We start from the raw sequence: 18210 nt of genomic DNA on the forward strand, positions 1-18210 counted from the left end.
TACAAGGCCACTTTGCCCCTGGGCACTGTGCTCTCTATTTGCATGTTATCCTTTATTTTCTACTATCTTCTGTTTATTTTAAAACCTACAGGCATGTTTGCCTTTTGTACTCATTTTAACCTAACAGTTAATGGAACCTGTGATTCATCATAACACTTTAGATCTTAATCATAAGGTGTTTTCTGCTTGGTACCTTTGTTTGTGTTTTAATTAGGCAGACCTTGTGCATCTCCAACCCTGGGCTTCTTTTTAATTGCCCGTATTTACATCAGGCAGACATCAAACGCAGAGAGAGAGACATTTGTAAGGGTGAACACAAAGCAGCCCTTTGAAATGTCTACAGTCATATGAAATGGCATGCTAATTAAAAATCTAAGGCTGCCTCTGTGATAGGAGAAGCATTTATATTTGTAACTGTGGTGTATAGACTGTCTCCATAACTCATCAACACACAGAGGCCATAGTGTTTATTATCAGGCTCCCTACCTGTTTACAGACCACCAAGTAACCTTTCCATTCCCATTCATCAAACAGCACAAATGCCCTGCCTGTAATTTAACACCAAATTTCAAAAGGCTAAATCATTTTAAACATTTTACACCATGCTCTTTGATCTGTACTGGCATACAGTGCACGAGCACAGATACAATGAATCTAGTTTACCAAGCTATGATTTACCCTTTAGTTCATTAAGGTTATTGCCAGTGAATACTTGACCATTCAACAGCTGATTTTGCATTTCTCACCAAGAGGAGAAAATGTAATTTAATAAAGCTAAACGACAAGCTTACGTTTGCAGTTCCCATGTGTGTATTAAAGGAAACCATCCCAGATTTACCTGAGGAAGTCCTTTTAGATTTGGAAAATTCTAAAATTTACTTTTCATTTCATATTTTAAAATACATTTGAAACAAAATAATTACATAAAACAAAAAAATTAAAACATTTTTTTACCTTTTTTCTCACTGGCATTAAATCAGACTACACTTAACTAGTTTTAGGTCAGTTGGAATGTCTATAATTATTTCTATTAGCTAAAAAGTGTTTTTAGTTCTTTCTGACATGTTCATGTTAATTGATCTGAGGTAAATTGTGGCACATCTGTAGATGTATTTCAAAGTAACACCTCAAACATAATTCTTGCTTGGTTGGCATCATTAAAAATTATAAGAAATCTGCCAAGACACAAGGAAAAGATTTGTGGACCTCCATAAAAAACATTTTAAACATGATTAAATATTTTTATTTTGGAAATTAAGTGTTTTGATTTTTATATATTGCTAATGGAACAGTTGTCACAATTTATCTTAAAGATTCCAAAACAGCTAAAATTTTATTAGATGATCAGTTTATCTGCTATGAATAAGGTCAGTTAAAAATAAGAAAAAAACATGCTATTCATAGGGCAATATATAAATATTGACAAGTGTGAAATATAAAAAATCTGCAAAGCTTGAAATTGATAACCATACAATCATTTTATATTTGCAATTGATTAATTGGCCCTATGGAAATAGTACTACTACTACCAAAAATAATAATAAGAGTAATGTGACCTAAATTTATTGTTTAGAAAAATAAAATAAAATAAAAAAAATTGTTCACAGAAACTCACTGGCAGGAGCCAGTGACAGCCTGGTGCTATCACCCAGCTGGTTTTTAACTTTCCTGTTCAACATAAACATGCCTGCGTTCAGTAACAGTCAGTGCTAAGGAGTAAGCAGGAGCCCTGCCCATCCTCAGCCCACCTTCAGCTCACCCTGTCATAAACAGAAATTTTGGGGGAGTGCTTGGCTGCTCTGCTGCTTTGCTGCGGTGCTCTCAGCACGTCGTACAGGGCGTTCACGGTTAATAGTCGAGACATTCCACTGTAACACGAGTTCAGCGAGGAGAAGGCTGTTCGCGTCTCCGTACCGTCTACTTTCCTCTCCTATCTGAGTGTCGTCTCTTTTCCTTTCAGCTTAGCCGTGCTCTGTTTACATGAAACACACTTTGGTGTTCAACAGTTAGAGGAATTGCACAAGTCCTCTACACAAACCAGAGCAGAGTAAGAAGGGCTCATATTTTTTGTTTTCGAGATAGGTGTGCAGTGTTTGGGGTAACACTGAAGCGCTGACGATCAGATTTTTGCAATGGGCCGGAAATTTTAAGGAAGCCTTCAAAATAGGCTACAGTTCGACATTTTAACTAAAAGTAAGGGAGAAGAGGCAGTGATGAAGGCAGCCAAGAGCCTTATTTTTAATTCTGCTATAAGCTACAGTATTTTAATCCCTTAAACCTTTTTATATTTTGCCACATGACAACCACATCTTTTTATGTTGGTTGTTGTATCCTGTTAAAACAGAATACCATAAGAAAGTTGAATAGATAGCTTTGCTTTGGTGATTCCTACCTTTAACTTCTGCCAGTAACTCACTGGTGTTGAGCCTTTCCATCTTCTCTTTCCAGTCTTTAGAAAGAAGTTTCTCCATGCATGAAGATTCTGAAACAAAAAAAGAGAGAGCATTTGAAAAACATTTTAACATTTGTAATTTGGACATATAAGTGGGTATCGACAATAGACGGACGGATATAGGATATAGCTTCTGCTTTACACCTCTGTGGATGCTATAAATCTATTCTCCTAACTGTAAAGTCAAGGCATGAGATGAAATAATGGTGTTTTATTTGATGGGAAACATTAAAAGGACTGCGGCTGCCTGTTAAAAGACGAGCCAAGGGTGGAGTGAGGAGGGAACACGGCATTGTGGTGATAGCGTAAGGGCAGAGACGCACATTAAGTGGGAGGCAAGGATTGAGACTGGGTACGTCCAAACGTTCACATAGCTGCCAATGATGAAAACAATTAACATTTGTCCAGGACACAATGAATCAGAGGAGGAATGGCTGCAATCTGCCATGCTGTCGCTGGTGTAGCTGATAAAGAACATACTGGGCTGCCTGACCCAGGCCTCCACCATCTCTGCACTGTACCGGGTTCAGCCTGTTCCCATCAAATACCAGCAGCACAAGAAAGGCTCCATCCCTCCATTTGGAGCCACTCCTTCAACAAACTTAAGAGTTAGACTCCAAGCAAGTCCAGTATGCCATTATATTAAGAATTCATTTCCAAGTAGGAACAATTCACGTCAGGCGAACATTTTTATTATTATTTTTTAGGATGTTTTAATGTAAAACTACTTCGTAACTGACGTGTTTTCAGTTTTGTAACTGTAAAGTACTTTTGAGTCTACAGTGGATATAAAAGGACTCCACAACCCTTTAAGATGTCAGGTATTTGTGAAGTAATGGATATAGGATATATTGCATAAAAGATGGGAAAAATTTAGAAATACTTTATTATAGTCTTGATTTTTTTTGTCAGAAAAAAACCAAACATTTTACCTGGTGTGTGTGAATTTTTCACTCCCCAAAATTTTTTTGTTCAAATCTGGAACCAAAAGCAGTAAGAAAGCTAAATCAGAGGACTTTCACATGCAATATACAGGACTCTTCTGGGTTACCATTATCATTCTTCACATCAAAGACAGGGAAGATTTATTCAGTAGAGGATGTGTGCAATTGTTGTTTCCTTTTATCTGCCTGTTACATTTCTTGCCCGCTTCCACAAAGCAAACAGTCTTGCTCCGTCTGACAAACACGCAGACTTCAGAGGAACTGGGAGTAACAGGGGGTCAGCAGTTCTCGTGGCCTTGTTTAAGGATGACTTTTCGGGAGATCAAGCAGAGTCGCCATTTTGTTTGATTGTCCACTTCCTCCATGTATGATGGGGGTCAATGGGACATCTTCAAGTCAGGGTCATTATAACATTACTTCTGCTTTATTGACTTTCCAATTCCCAACTCACAGTTTGTCCCCTTGACCCTGGGGGAGGGAGGAAGAAAATCCTGTGTGTTCTGTGTGTGTTAACTCCCAGCGTGGCACAGAGATCACAGATCTTAAAACAGGGGTTAAGGGCAGCGGGAGTAGCAAAGATCAGCCCTTCTTCCCTGCCCGTCACCCCTGGGTGAGACAGCTTCCTCTCCCAGAACAACAAACTCCTTCGAACACAGACAGAACCATAACAGAGCTTGACTTCCCCCCCCAGCCCCCCCAAAAAACAAAAGAAAAGTCAGATTTTTCAAGCTGCATAAAGAAGAATTAAACAAACATATCAGGCATGTGTTGTATACACACACACATGCTCCCTCTCTATGCACACACACTCTCATAGCAGATGCTTCTCCAGCACTTGATCATTAAGGAATGCACCAACAGTTGGAGATAATACGGTGCCAGCTCCCATTCTACTCCAGTCCTCCCCCTCTCTTCCTCCTCCCTCCTGGGAGAACCGCTGCTCCCTCGCTCCCTACATCCCCTTCCCTGGACCAGACTCGACCTGTCAAGTCCTCCAATGCGAGAGACCACAGCTGGAATGCACTGCTGTCCTCCCTGAGCTTCCACCTGAGCGAGGTGAATAATGACTCTCAGATTAGTCCACAAAATAACTCTCAAAACACCTTTCACCGTCCGACTAACTGCAGACAAAAACAGGAAACCAAAAAAGGGGTTTGGAGAAACAGAACAAGTTTTGCGCAAGCATGCTTAAAAAAAACTTAAGTGAGTTAGAAGTCTGGCTTTCTTCAAATTGTCCTTGCACAGCCTATTTTCCTGCAGGAATTCAGATTAATAGAGGGAAAGTTATTTCAGTTGTTAAAATGCATGTCTCTTTTCTCAGGAGAAATCAGTGATGCCAATGGAAATACTGTTCAATAACAACATAATTATTACTGTCAAATTCAGACAGCGAATGTCAGACATTGATCCACACTGGATTTGACAGAGAACAACAACTTATGTCAGATAATACAATCACATCTGACTCCTGAGCAAATATCGTTATTTTGGCAGGTTTTCTTCAACTTCCTGACGTTTTAAGTGAAATTTCAAAGTAGGACATCACAATCTGAGGAATTAGCTCAAACAACAGAAGAGTCCAGTGAGTTTATTTTTATTTTCCTATGGGGGCTATTAAATCTCTCACACCCCCACCCCTTCCATTTTTTCCCCTCCCTTTCTCAAGATAAAACACTCTGTGGCTGGGGAGCAGGTCATTCAGCTGGGATGAGAATGGAATGAAAACAATAGGCCTTATCAGACTCTTATTTACATTTTCCCAGCGTCCCTGCAGTAGACAGCTTGGCTTGTCACCAAGCCCAGATCGCCCCACTGGACCTCGACCAACTTCCTCCAGCCCCAGCTATTCCAATGGTCCCTGCGGACCCTTGCCTGGCACGGACCCCCTCCGCTCTGCAGCGAGCACTGATAGCAACATACAAGACAAAACTACTGGAGTGTCTGTCCAAGACATGTTCCCATTGAGAGAGGAATGGCTTCTGGAGTACTAAGCCTGTCTGGGTCTCATTGTCTCCTCACTGGGGCTGGTGCTATGTAACTGGAAAAATGCCCTGAACCCTTTTTTTTTTTTTTTTTTTTTTGAGTTTCCAAATGGCACTCAGAAGAAAGTGAATAGCATTCCCTGATGTAACACTGCCAAATTCAGTATGCTTGCCTGCTATCAGAGGTGCCATCTCTGGTATACAACGTTCCTATGCAGGCACTCTGTGATCTTGCTGATGTGGGTGAACAGACGCTGCAACTTAGACACCTAATGCTGAGATAAGTTGGCAAGATTAGACTCTTTCTCCCAATTTTTTTTTAACTGTATTCAAAACAAAGGTAATGAACCTCATAAATCTTAACAATGGAATGCTTCTGAGTTGATGTGTGACATAAACACACCTTTTCAAACCTGGCAGCGAATGGACTCTATTTCACGGTGACTGTAAGCTAGAAAGCAAAGCTACAGTAACTGATGAGTTAGAGTCTATTCTATAATTCTTAAGTACAAATACTGGTAAAATAGTTGCCCGTTGCATATCAATTTCTATATCATCCTACATCTGCTCACAATTTTGTCTCTTAGACATCATTAATCTTAACTTGATATAAAGTCATGCCAAAGAAACAGTCACATGTCAGTGTCTAATCTCTTTTGTTTATCTCTAGAATAGAAAGTAATTTAACTACATGCAAATATCAAAGTTGAACATTGTTTTAATCATTAAATACAAATATATTAAGAAAACTTGTATTCTAAATGAGAAAAAAGGTTAGGACACCTATGGCATGAATAGGTAGCGTTTCCTCTAGTCTTTACTGAAAGTACTTCAGAAGTGATATTTTGGGATTTCAAGAGAGTTAATATCTTGCGGTCTGCTTTCAAGGTGAATTGTTATGAATGGCCAGAACTGGTTAAGAAAACAGTCATTTTGAATGTCTTCCACTTATAAACCATATTCCACATAAAGGGATTGTCAGTTTTAGATTCTTTCAATACCTCTTTCTAATTCTCTTACCAGATTCAAAAGCTGCCGCAAATGTTCCCTCTCACTTCAACAGTCAGGAGCACATCAAACTAGGTATATGAGTTTTTAAACAGGGTAAAGCTCCATTTAAATCCTGACTAGTAATGTAATCATGTGCACCTGATGTGACAATAGTTGCCATTAGCCTTTGTATGTGGAAAAAGATTTGGAGATGTACTGTTTTTTATTTACCAGAAATTGTTGTTTTTTATGTTTTTACGACATTTAAAAATAGATTTTATAGGTATTTTCTTCAGTATTTATTATTTATTTATTTTTACTGGAATATGCATGTATTCAATTTGATGTTAAATAGTCATATGCCCAAATTTATGAGAAAAGACACATGTCTCCTATTTTTTTCACATGGCTGTCAATTTGTTTTCATTAACATGAAAGAAAGACAAAAATGTTTTGTTTTTTTCGAGTCGAGCTATTTGGATAGAAACGTTGATGAGTAGGAAGTGAAGATATGATTAAGTCCTTTGATAAATTATGTTTTTACATGATCAGGATAAAAACTAGTCAAATTTCAAACTAGGGAATGCATCAAAAATGGAAAATAGTCCCAAACATGATTTAATTTGTGATTTCAAATTAAAATCTGTAGCAAAAAATAATTACCTGCTACATTTTAAATAATTATGTGGACTAAATTGGACCTATGAAGTACGGTTTCTCTGTGCACTAAGGCTACTGAAACGGTCCAGCACTGTTTTTTGCCATTTTCACTTTTACTTATCAATACTTTCAATCTCTTAAAGCTTTAGCAAATTTGCTGATGCAACACAAACACACCATCATGTTTCCAATGACTATAACCAACTCAAAGCATAAAAAAGGAAAGAAAATGGTTTGTTGCAACATGCAGCACAGGGTGTTTTATTACTTTTGGTTGTCAGCAATGAAAGCGTTTCCACAGACTGCCACCACATTTTGAGCGTCTCTGTGTGCACTGTTCTCTCGGGAGAAAGATGATACTTGTGTTTGAGTGTTTGTTGTGTTGAAAAGCCGTTGGCAGAGAAAAGAGAGCTATCTGAGAGAGTCAACTTAGCCATAAGTCATGGATAAGAGACTGAAAGACTCCCCATTCACCATTGGCCTTGTACAGTATATCAGTTGTCACAGCCTCAAGGGAAAACGTGTAATTAAGAAATCAATGATCAGCTGACACTGACAATATAAATAACTTCCTCTCACAATGGAGCAGATTGGACAGCAAGCAAAACGGGGGAGCAATTTGCATTAGGAGAAACGTAGAGAAGGGAATTAGAATTAAATAGAAAGTATTTGTAGCAATTTGTACATGTCACTATCAATTTAAACAATTAAAAAGGAAAATTTTAAAAACTAAATTAAATTTTTTTAAATTAAAGTCACAAAATATATTTGTTGAAACAATGCAATATATGGTTACCCAATTAAGTATTGGGTAATATTTGATATATGTTAATAGCTGTGATGTCACTATTTATGTGCAGTCTACATGTCCATATGTTGGTAACAATCCTAGTTGTAAACATACAAAGAAATCATTCTATAAATAATGTCAAAATTTAATTTCATGTAAAAAAAAGTGGAATTACAAAGGCAACATTTATTTTACTGCACACACAACAAAGTTGCAAAATAAAATAGAGTGATATAGTTAAAATCCTCTGATATTTGAAAACTAAAAACTTCCCAAATCAACATACAGTATATCAGTATTGGCTAGTAACGCATGGCATAACAAGAATCTCTTGATGAGTAAAGAAAGAACTGATCTGGTTTAAACAATGTATAAAACACTTAAACCTAAAGGCCTGAGTGATTGCTTATGGCACAAGTCTCTATTTCTGATGAAAGAACATATTGAATTAATTTCAAGTTTGTGGCAAAACTATTGAACAAGTGAATGAAATGCTGGGAAAAAATATTGTACTCTGCAATAACTGTTGAGGATGTTTGGAGAAGTACCTGCACATCACAACCAAAACACCAGGCCAGCTGGGAAGACTGAAAGTGGCAACATTATGATGTGGGCTGTTTGTTTCAGCATGTGAAACTGGGAATAATCATACAATTGAAGGAAAGATGAATGGTAAATGTACTGGGACTTGATAAAAATCTGATGAAGGAATAAGGATTGATTTTAAAATGATCCGGTATGCACAGCCTAGGAAACTGCTTGTTTCAGATAAAGTAAAATTGTTTGAATAATCTAGTCCATCACTCAACTTGAATCAAATTAAAAATCTCTTTCTTTCTCATTTTTCCTGAAATGTTCCTAATCCTTCTTAACACCTTTGGTAAGTTTAAGTCCACTTTATTGCACATGACTTAATTTATGGAGTCATTAGTTTTGATGTCTTTGTGTGTGAATTATTTGGGTTGTTAGTGACATGCAATGTATACTTTACGTCAACAGCCCCTTTAGAAATATATCTACTGGGAAAAATGTTGAGCTGTTATACTTATTTTTACACTACTTACTATTATTAAAAAAAAATACACAATTTAACTTATTTGAATATCATACGGTTAATAAATTAGTAGGATTAGCCTAACTCTAATTACTTACAGATCCTAAATTATGTATATAAAAATGAACACAAAAATTCTAATTGTTACATTTGGCCTTATGTACATACAGTAGCTTTCAGGCATAAAAAACATCCCAAATTTAAAGTTTAAAAAAAAAAAAAAGTCAGTCTCTTAGTGAGACAATGACAGGTTAACTTCTAATTCCTCATCCAATCTGAGTTCCGAGGGAAACAAATCAAAAGTCGAGATTGATAAAAAGAAAATGTTAAAAAATGAAAGAAAATGACTGTGACACACTCCAAGGAGTCCTTTGAATATCTTAATCACAGGCACACTAAAAACAAGACCCCGTCATCAAACCAAATAAAACATAATAATTACAAGAGGCAGGCAGGGAAGTGAAATCCTGAGAGAAAACATGTTTTTGTCATTCAGCCGGTAGTCCCCGAGACAACAGCTGTTGGATGCTGCAAATACTCCTGAAGTCTCCATAATCACGCTGTTATTGAAGTGAGGACAAAAAGGGCACTAATTGCATGGGAGCAATCGGAACGCAATAGGTTACACACCCGGGTGATGCCGCACAATACGAACTCTAAAGAGGGAGCTTCAGATAGGGGAGAGGGAAGGAAAAAAAAATTTTGAGCACAACACAGCGTTGTCGCTCATTTTTAGGCAATTACCTTTACTCGTTGTCAACAGTTGTAATAACCTCCTCCATTTCCAAGAGACTTCTTTGGGGCAGTTAAATAATTCCAGCTTTTTTTTTTTTGCGTGTAATTACTGGTGCTGGCATGCATAAATAAGGAAGTCCAGCTTTTTGCTTTGGTGTCACTGTACGAGCAGAGCACCTGCACTTGGCGGAGGGCTTTCTTTAACTGACACCTAATCATTATTCCACTTGGTGAACATTTCTGTTAGTCACCTTTAGTCTATCCTGTCTGGTGGTGCAAACGGTGTCTAAAAATGCGTTGCAGTTAAGATGTGCTTCATCAGAGAGAGAACACATCCTCTCTGTTGCAGTTTTCCTGATGTTCGTCACTGCTAGGTCCAACCTTCTTTCCTGTATCTGAGCCAAAATCAGTTGTTAGCCTCTTAAACGGGTTAGGGGTCAGCAAAAGATTGTCCTTTTTTTCTAAGTCGGAGGTCCTTTCATAAACAAGCATTTGAGGCTTTGGGAAAGCTTTGCTGAAGGCTAAGATTGGATTAATAGTTAAGTACAAAGTAGTTTGGACTTTAAATACTTAGTCTGTTTCTTTCATGATTGGAAACATTTGCTTCTAGTGAATATTTATTTTATTCTACTTTTTTTATCGTTGCCTCTATTTATTTGTTGATGTGGTTAAGTGGTGGATACAAAGTGAACTGAAGAGTTTGACACAGCTACATATAGATGCAGTACGAGATTGTTTAAGATCCGAGGCAGAATTTACTTGAGGTCCCTTCTCTGCTTAATCATTTTTGCATTCTTTATTCAACACAAATTGTTTTTCAGACGACTGATGAACCAACAATAAATTAAAATCGATGGGCTTTTCTTCACAAGCAGACCATTAAACAAAGATTATTTGAAATTAAATGGTAGCTTTAATAATTTATTTCTTGCCTTTGTTCATTTATTTATAGTCACTAGATAAGGATATGCCTTAATTTCCTTTTCTTTTTATGTAAGTTGTTAGCTTGATTAATTTTAGGATATGGAAATATTTTTGAGTTGTAGTTTTGTTCTGACTTTAACATCAAGGTGAAAGACAACAGTCCAAAAAAATGAAAAACAGTAAAACTGGATAGTTTATTGGCAGAATGTAATGATCAATCAGCAGCAAGAAAACTTTATATTTTTAATAAATAGGAAAAAAAAAGTTTTTTTACAACAATATATTTAAATGAGAAGAATTGCACTATTTTACATTACAGTGAAAAAAATTTAAGAATACAATTTTTTATTTTTTTTATGAATCTTAATTCAAACAGAATGAAAACATGTTTAAGTTTGTTAACCGGGAGGTAAACTAAGACATTCTGCAACAAAGGAGATTTAAAAGTAGTTGCACCACATTAATGTATACTGCCAATAAAATCCAGCATCATAATAATATTTATTTATCTCTGATCTATTTACAAACAGTAACAGCTAGCAAGAAAAGTTTTGCTACTTCAGAGACAAGCAGCAGAAATAAGTAAAACATCTTTATATTATAACAATGCTAACATAACACTCAAACTCTGAATATAATGCATGCACAATTTGAGCAGTTATTATCTCATTTTGGGATAATTTTAATGTTACTCCCAAGACCAACAGGGTCTTATCCATCCAGCCACAAAATCTGCTTATGGATTAGGCCGGCCCAAAGTGGAAATATTTTCTGCAAACACAAATAGAGTAGAAATGAACAAATTAATTTTTTTAAGGGTCTTAGATCTTATGCAAGGGTAAGCAAACTTGCTTCCATGTGAAGAAACTTTTCCCGTCCCCCTCGTCTCGATCTCCACTGACCAACATGTTAATCCTACTGGGTTGACCTGTCCGTTGCGAGACGCCGTCTGTGCACACAGCACCCTGACCTTTCTAAATAGGACACGTGTCCATCAAGCATATATGAATTAAGCATCCCCTAGAGGCTTCACCTCCTGAGCCAAGCAGCATGTGACCTCTCCCAATCCATTTTACTGCGGCACTCTGTGGCAATCAGCCTTGAATTATTAAAGTGAGCAGTGAGCAATGATCAATTCATTGCGGCCCATGCTCGCAGGCTGCCCCGCTGTACTTCAGCAGAAATGACATTGAGAACACTTGAGTATGCTTCCAGACAATGCACATAAATGTGAAATATGTCAGACCCAATATGTCAATAATCATAACTGTACAGGCCGAGGCCATGTCCAGGCTAATCCCACTGAAATGCTGCTAGATGACAGTGCTATAAGCCGGTTCCAGTGCTGTGGCTCGTTACAATGGCTTTCTAAGAAGAAAGAATGAACACACAGGTGATCTTAAGGCATCTTCTTCTAGCAGGGAAACTTATGTTTCTTTCTTTTTGCACAACTACTCTTTAAATACTTTTAAATATCAACAAACTGCTGCCTCACATCACTTGAAAAAAAGAGGAATTGTAAGGTAGGAAGCTGGATATAGGTGATAGTAGTGCAAAAAAAGAACCTCACTCAATCAAAACTTTGCGAGTAGAAGACGAGGAGCCAAGATAAACCAGTACTCAGAGCCCCCAAAACTGCAATCTCCCCTTAAGCCGGAGAGTGGCAGCTGGCAGAACAGCTGGTGAATAGGATTAATGTCAGAAGAATGAAATAAAACTCAACATATGTCCGAGCCTGAGGTGTTGGGACTGTGCGTGATTGTGCCCCCGATGGATGCCATGTGTGCAGCTGGAAGGAGCTGCTGTGCTGCTCTGCTTTCTAACCTACAAGGTCACTTTTAAGAACTAGGACCATTAAATGCTTGGATGGCAAAATGAACTTTCTAGTCCCTGATCTTTCTACTTCGTTTTTAAGTTTCTGTTTGAGTTGCAAAGCAGTTATTTTAAATCTAAAATGAAAGGAAGAGTTATTGTGATCAAAGTGAGGCAGAGCAAATGTGATTTTAAAAGAAACTGTAAGTAAAATAAATTGTTTTGGATTGTTTTGCCTTTTTTGTTTTTTAAGAAAAATCATACCTACGACATGTATATTGCTATTTTTTTAACATGGCTACTATTATGCAAATATACTACTGAAACTGAAAGACAAGTGTGTTTAGTTTACTACGTAGAAAGAAAAAGTAGACATTACCCCTGGATTTTAAGCCGATGCTGATGAGGGGGATCAGCACTTCACGAGTAGAAACATGTCGACTCAATTTTAATTTATAATTTCCATTTGATGTTAGCAATCATTACGGTCCGCGCACTGTAATAAATGATAATAATTTCCTGCAAAAATTTAATTACTGGGTACCTTGCATTGGGGAGATTTTTTTAGGAGGGGTACCCAGCAATTTAACTGTCAGACATAAAGTTGCCTGCTAATCAATGCTCGAAAACATTCACATTTATTCATCTATGTTAAATTAATAGACGTGTGAAGAAAACGGGGAGCACTGTGATCATAGCAGTTCAGTGTGAATTAGTAAATTAATGGGTGTCTGACTCCACAAGGACAAAAAGAGACTAATAGGATCCACATGAATGCATCACAGTTTGTAGAGAAGCCAAGTGTCTGGTTTACACACTGAAACTTTATTTTAGGAACTCTGGACAGCTACCATGCAAGGCTGAGCCCTATAATAAAGCTTTTTCATTTCTTTTTTTTTTTAATGTCATGATTACGGAATATGTTATGATACTTAGGACTGCAAATGTGTTGAAATTTCTGCAGCTCTTGTAATTTAGGATTATTTTCTCATTAAACAACAATTTTGTGGAAAAAAGTTGTATAATTAAAGTTGTTTACTGAATTACTCATCTGAATGTGTTTACTAAAATGCCAGGCTTTAGGATCTACACATAATGTGAACTGGACCAGAACCCCATAGGTCACTTTTTTTTAGCTTACATTGGTTGCTTTTGAAAGAAAAAGTATGAATGTATGCAGCAACCAAATAATATTTAAATTACATTAAAGTCCATGCTGCTCATAATTGTCAGCATTTCTGATAAAAAAAAACAATGAAAAAACTGAGAAAAATCTTAAAATAAATATGTGTTATTCCAGAAGTATTGTATGGTAATAAATTAAAATTACAAAGATGATGGAAAAAATTGTAATTTGTTATTCAGTGGAGGGAGAGACCCCTTACTGAGAATTTCTTTTTTTAACAAAATTGCTATTACTAACATTTTCAATAAATCAAATTGAAGTCATTTTTAATAACATATTTCACTTTTTATGCCAATCCGTCTGTCTATGTTCCTAAAAATAATACATAACTACCATTTTCTTTGGAGAAAGATTTGACACAGCAAAGATACATTTCTCTTAGTAATTCTTAAAAATTGTAACGAGATAAAAAAAAAGGCATCAAACAAACAAGACAGATGGAAGTTGAGCATGACAACAAGAAAAAATTTATTATTTTCCAAATTTTCTCAAATCTGAAGTCAGAGTAACCTTGAACAAGTGCTAAACAACTGAAACTGTGACAAAGAAGGCTGGATTAGCACTCCAAAGACCTCCATTTACTTACCCTGAACTACATGTTTCAATGTGCTGTTGTTCAAGTGCAGAGACAATATAAGCTGTTTTTTTTTCTTTTCAGTCATGCCTATTTCCTTCCTGTGGGATACAGAGTCATATGGGCTGCAACCTGCTGGGCAAAGATGGAGAAATGTGCTTCTCTTGAGAGACTGAGCTCATTGGTCCAGCTCACAACAGGGAAGCAAACAGCACTGGCTTTGTTGGGCAAAGTGCCACCCACCCAGAAATAACATGTCCAAAAAAAAAGAACGAAGCAAGAGGGAGGAAGATGAGTGGGCCAGTAAACAGTGTGTGGAGCAGTAAAACAATTGCAGTTTTGTCCTGAAAGACAAACAAAACGTTCTGCTTGGATAAATCATTCATTCTTGTTTGACATCAAGATGAACTTACTGACCTCCCTCCTGAGCAATTGGCAGTATAGCAACATCTTGCATCTTAAACTGCCGCTCAGTGCAATCTCGAAAATTACACTGGAGGTTCAGCTTAAGAGTGATGATATTCATCTTACGATTATTATGGTTGGCACCCACACTTTGCAATGCAATAAAACAGAGTTCTGCTAATTTCTTCTGACATTTTCATCACACCTCCTCTTGCTTGTAATGTTATTGAACAAGGGGGCGGGGGTGAAACATAGAGGAGGAAGAAACGTGTGTTTTATCAGAGCTGATTAAACAGTCTCTTTGTTCAAGAGACGGCTCATTAAAGTTTGCTGCAAGATGTTCCTGCTTGCCTGTTTTCTGTGACAAATAACAATGCAAATATGTTAATAGGCTGCATGAGCACAACTTGTCATGTCTGGTTCTATCAAAGCAGGATCAATCTGCCGGATGGCTGGCGTACCTCTGACTTGCAGAGTGAGTCAGAAATGTGCTCTGAAATCATTAGAGGGCCACAGAGGCTGTCTGTGCCCAGAGTGTGAATTACACTCACACTATTTTGATCCTTGGTCAGATGACACTATTTCTTTTGTCAAGATATGTGTAGAGAATGCTTGGGAGCAGAATGCCACGGCCAGGATAGTGATACTTACTTGGCACACAGTGGGATGCAGAGAGTAACCCTGCAGCAGGCTCACATACACACACATGCAGCAGGACACATGTCTTCTCCTCATCCCGTTGTGGAATACCCTGTTCTTTCTATTTCTGACTGCCTCAGTGCCCCCCCACCCACCACCACTCTTCCCACTTTGTGCAATTTGCCTGCGTATGACCCTCCTCATGTTTCATACGACGGCAAAACAAGGGTGTTATCTCCCACTTCCAGCCTATATGGTCTAAAGGCAAATATAGAAGCATTAATAGCTTCGGCCTTAGTACATGTCAGCACTGCTCACTCTCTGTCTCTCCAAAAATAGTCTCAGAGCTGTTGCTGATTTAATCATTTGATTATTCACATGTAGCAAGAAGGTGAAGCTATTGTTTTTTTTTGTTTAAACAAAAAAAAACTTCATAATGCAAACATTGTTTATACAACAATGTCGCATTGCTTCCTGTCTTTCTATCCCATTAATTAAATATGCATAAGACGAGCTATACCTACAGCCAACGTGTGGATTTGTGAGTATACAAAGACAAGCAAGCCTCTGTGTAACCCTGGCTGTGATTTGTCTCTCAGAGACACCCGTTTCCTCCCATCAAGGGGTTTCTGTGCGACTTGTAAACCAAGATCACAATGGGAGTTTTGTGCTGCATGGGTGCAGGGGGACACACAACAGCTGAAACCCAGGAAGATGGCCCCTGGAATGCTCAGCAGCAGTTGCTACTGTTGACTAATCGGAATATGAGAAGTGGGGAAGGTGATCTTGAATGCAAAGAATGGCACATTGAAGAAGCAGCTGCTTGTTTTGTCATCTGAACGACCAAGACAGCAGAAAGGGTTCCCGTTTTGAAACGGGCAACAAAATCTGCTCCTTAGCTTGTGTAAAGTAAAACCTTTGCTGGCCTCCATCACCCCACGGGGACAGGCCTGTGTTATGTGACAGCTCTGTTTTGGAACAGATAGTAAATACATAATTCAGCAGTGGACCGGGCTCTCTGCTCTGACTATTCCCCTCATGCAGCCACTCCATTTAGCAGTGGGCTCTGATCACAGCCTGGCACTAGAGCAACTTTGTCACTGGAGGATAAAAAAAAAGGGTGGGAGACAAAATTCATAGGAAGAGGAACAATTTTTATCTGGGCCAGATAAGGACAAAAAGATGATAGGGTGAAAGACCGGGAGAAAAAAAAAAAGGAAAAAAGAAAGAAGACAAAATAAAGAGATGAAGGAAGAGGAATGAAAAGCAGGGAGGAGTAAAAGGTCCATGTGTCAGATTTGTGAAAGTTCACATGTCAGGCTGGCAGGCAGCCCACGGCATACAGCCGAAAAATCTATTTAACGTCTGCCTCACAGGGCGACAAGAGGGTTGATTGGCAGAGAGCGGAGAGCCACTTTTGATCATGTGTCCTAACAAGCGATTCCAGCTCGTGTCTCTTCAGCCTGAACAGATCTACATTACCTATTCAAACAAAAGTGACAGACCAGAGAGCTGCTCCACTGAGCTGCTGCACCATGCCACAGGCCAAGAGAGATCACACACACCGGAAGGCCCCCACTGGCACTTGCAGGACTTGCAAGCCTGAACACACATACACACACACGCCCGCACACGCCCACACACAGATATAGAAAAATGGTCAACTCAATCAAATACTTTATGAAGTTAAGAGACTGGCTCAAATTTACGAACAGACAACAGATTCTTTAAAAAATGCTTGACAGAGGAGAGATGCTTGACAGATATTTGGCTTCTGTATCTGTCCTGACACAAAGGTCCTGGGCTGGTGCTGTCCGGAAGGCTGCAGCAGTAAGAGGGAGCGGAGAGCAATGTGTGAAGAATCAGCAGGCAAGGAAATGGATTTCCAGCCCTGATTGCATATGCATGGAGTCAGAGGCTCATACTCACATCATTATAACAAAGATTCCTATTAATTAGGTGGGATAAAGGAGAACCAGATGACATGGCAGCTGCTGAAGAGACGAGAGGGGAGAGGGGCGGGAACGAAAAGAGGAGCAGGGAGAAAGCTCCCCGATCTCTTTTGAAAAGGGGGAAAAATAAATTTATGTGACAGAAAGTGTAACACAAGTTACATGCAAGGAAACTTATAGAACATAAAAAAGCCCACAACCCTGTTGAGCACTGCATTTAAAGCAAATAAATGTGCAAAAAATAGATCTGTTGACACCGTCAGCACCTGCAACCAATTTCCAGCGAGCCTCCATGTAGTGTCAGCAGGAGCTCTGACACTGAGGGGGAACGGTGTAACAACAGAGTCAAGAGTTCATCAGTGCTAATCAGACCACAAGCCTTAGAGCTGATCCTATTCTCTACTGCAGCTCTCACCCATCCCAGAATCTCATTACATGGCATGTTGTAATAGCGGATAATGACCTGGGGCTACTCACACAATGCAGATCACTCCCCCACACTCAACCTACTGCACAGTCATTATACAGTGATAATACACAGTCTCGCCGGGGGGATTACACTTACAAATAGAGAAGACAGGTCTAAGTGGTGACTTGGAACCAAACACAGTTCAAATATATAAATCCTGTGCCCAAGCACAATTAGTCCGCTGGCACACCCTGCTGCGCTGCTTTTTGTCACAAGCGGCAGTCGGGTTACCTGCCGCTGTAATAGGGGAACTCTTTTTCCCAGCAACCATTAAATATCCTTCAACCTGAGATTAAAAAGCAAGCGGCTGCAGTTTGCCTGGTGCTTTGACTCCCCTTTGCTGAGTTAATTAGCCGTGACTGTGTCAAAGGGTTTCAGGTGTTGATTATTCTGCAAGAGCACCTACAATATCTAAATAGCTGGCCTAAAACAGGGATGTGATTTTAAATAGAGCATCTTTTTTCTTCTTTAACGGAATCATTGGCATATATCCAAATTTCTTGTCCTGTATTTTTCTTGAATAGCAGCACATGGAAATGCAGTTATTCTGCAGATAATGTGTGTATTATTCTACTGTACGTATAGATTATGTGGGAAAAATCTCCTTTGTTAAATGTCCCCAGGCTACAACTGCTCACTGCT

General features: G+C 38.5%; 1 protein-coding gene across 4 annotated transcripts in view; it reads right to left on the reverse strand.

Annotated features, from left to right (window-relative positions):
• sox6 (SRY-box 6) overlaps positions 1-18210 on the reverse strand; it is a 138854-nt gene that overhangs the window by 66143 nt on the left and 54501 nt on the right. For all 4 annotated transcript variants that reach the window (XM_023332188.1, XM_023332190.1, XM_023332189.1 and 1 more), the window contains one exon: positions 2393-2482. In XM_023332188.1, coding sequence (XP_023187956.1) covers positions 2393-2482 — 90 coding nt within the window. The remainder of the gene's footprint in view (positions 1-2392; positions 2483-18210) is intronic.

The sequence above is a fragment of the Xiphophorus maculatus genome, chromosome 4, assembly GCF_002775205.1.
Source record: "Xiphophorus maculatus strain JP 163 A chromosome 4, X_maculatus-5.0-male, whole genome shotgun sequence".
In the NCBI taxonomy this organism is placed as follows: Eukaryota; Metazoa; Chordata; class Actinopteri; order Cyprinodontiformes; family Poeciliidae; genus Xiphophorus; species Xiphophorus maculatus.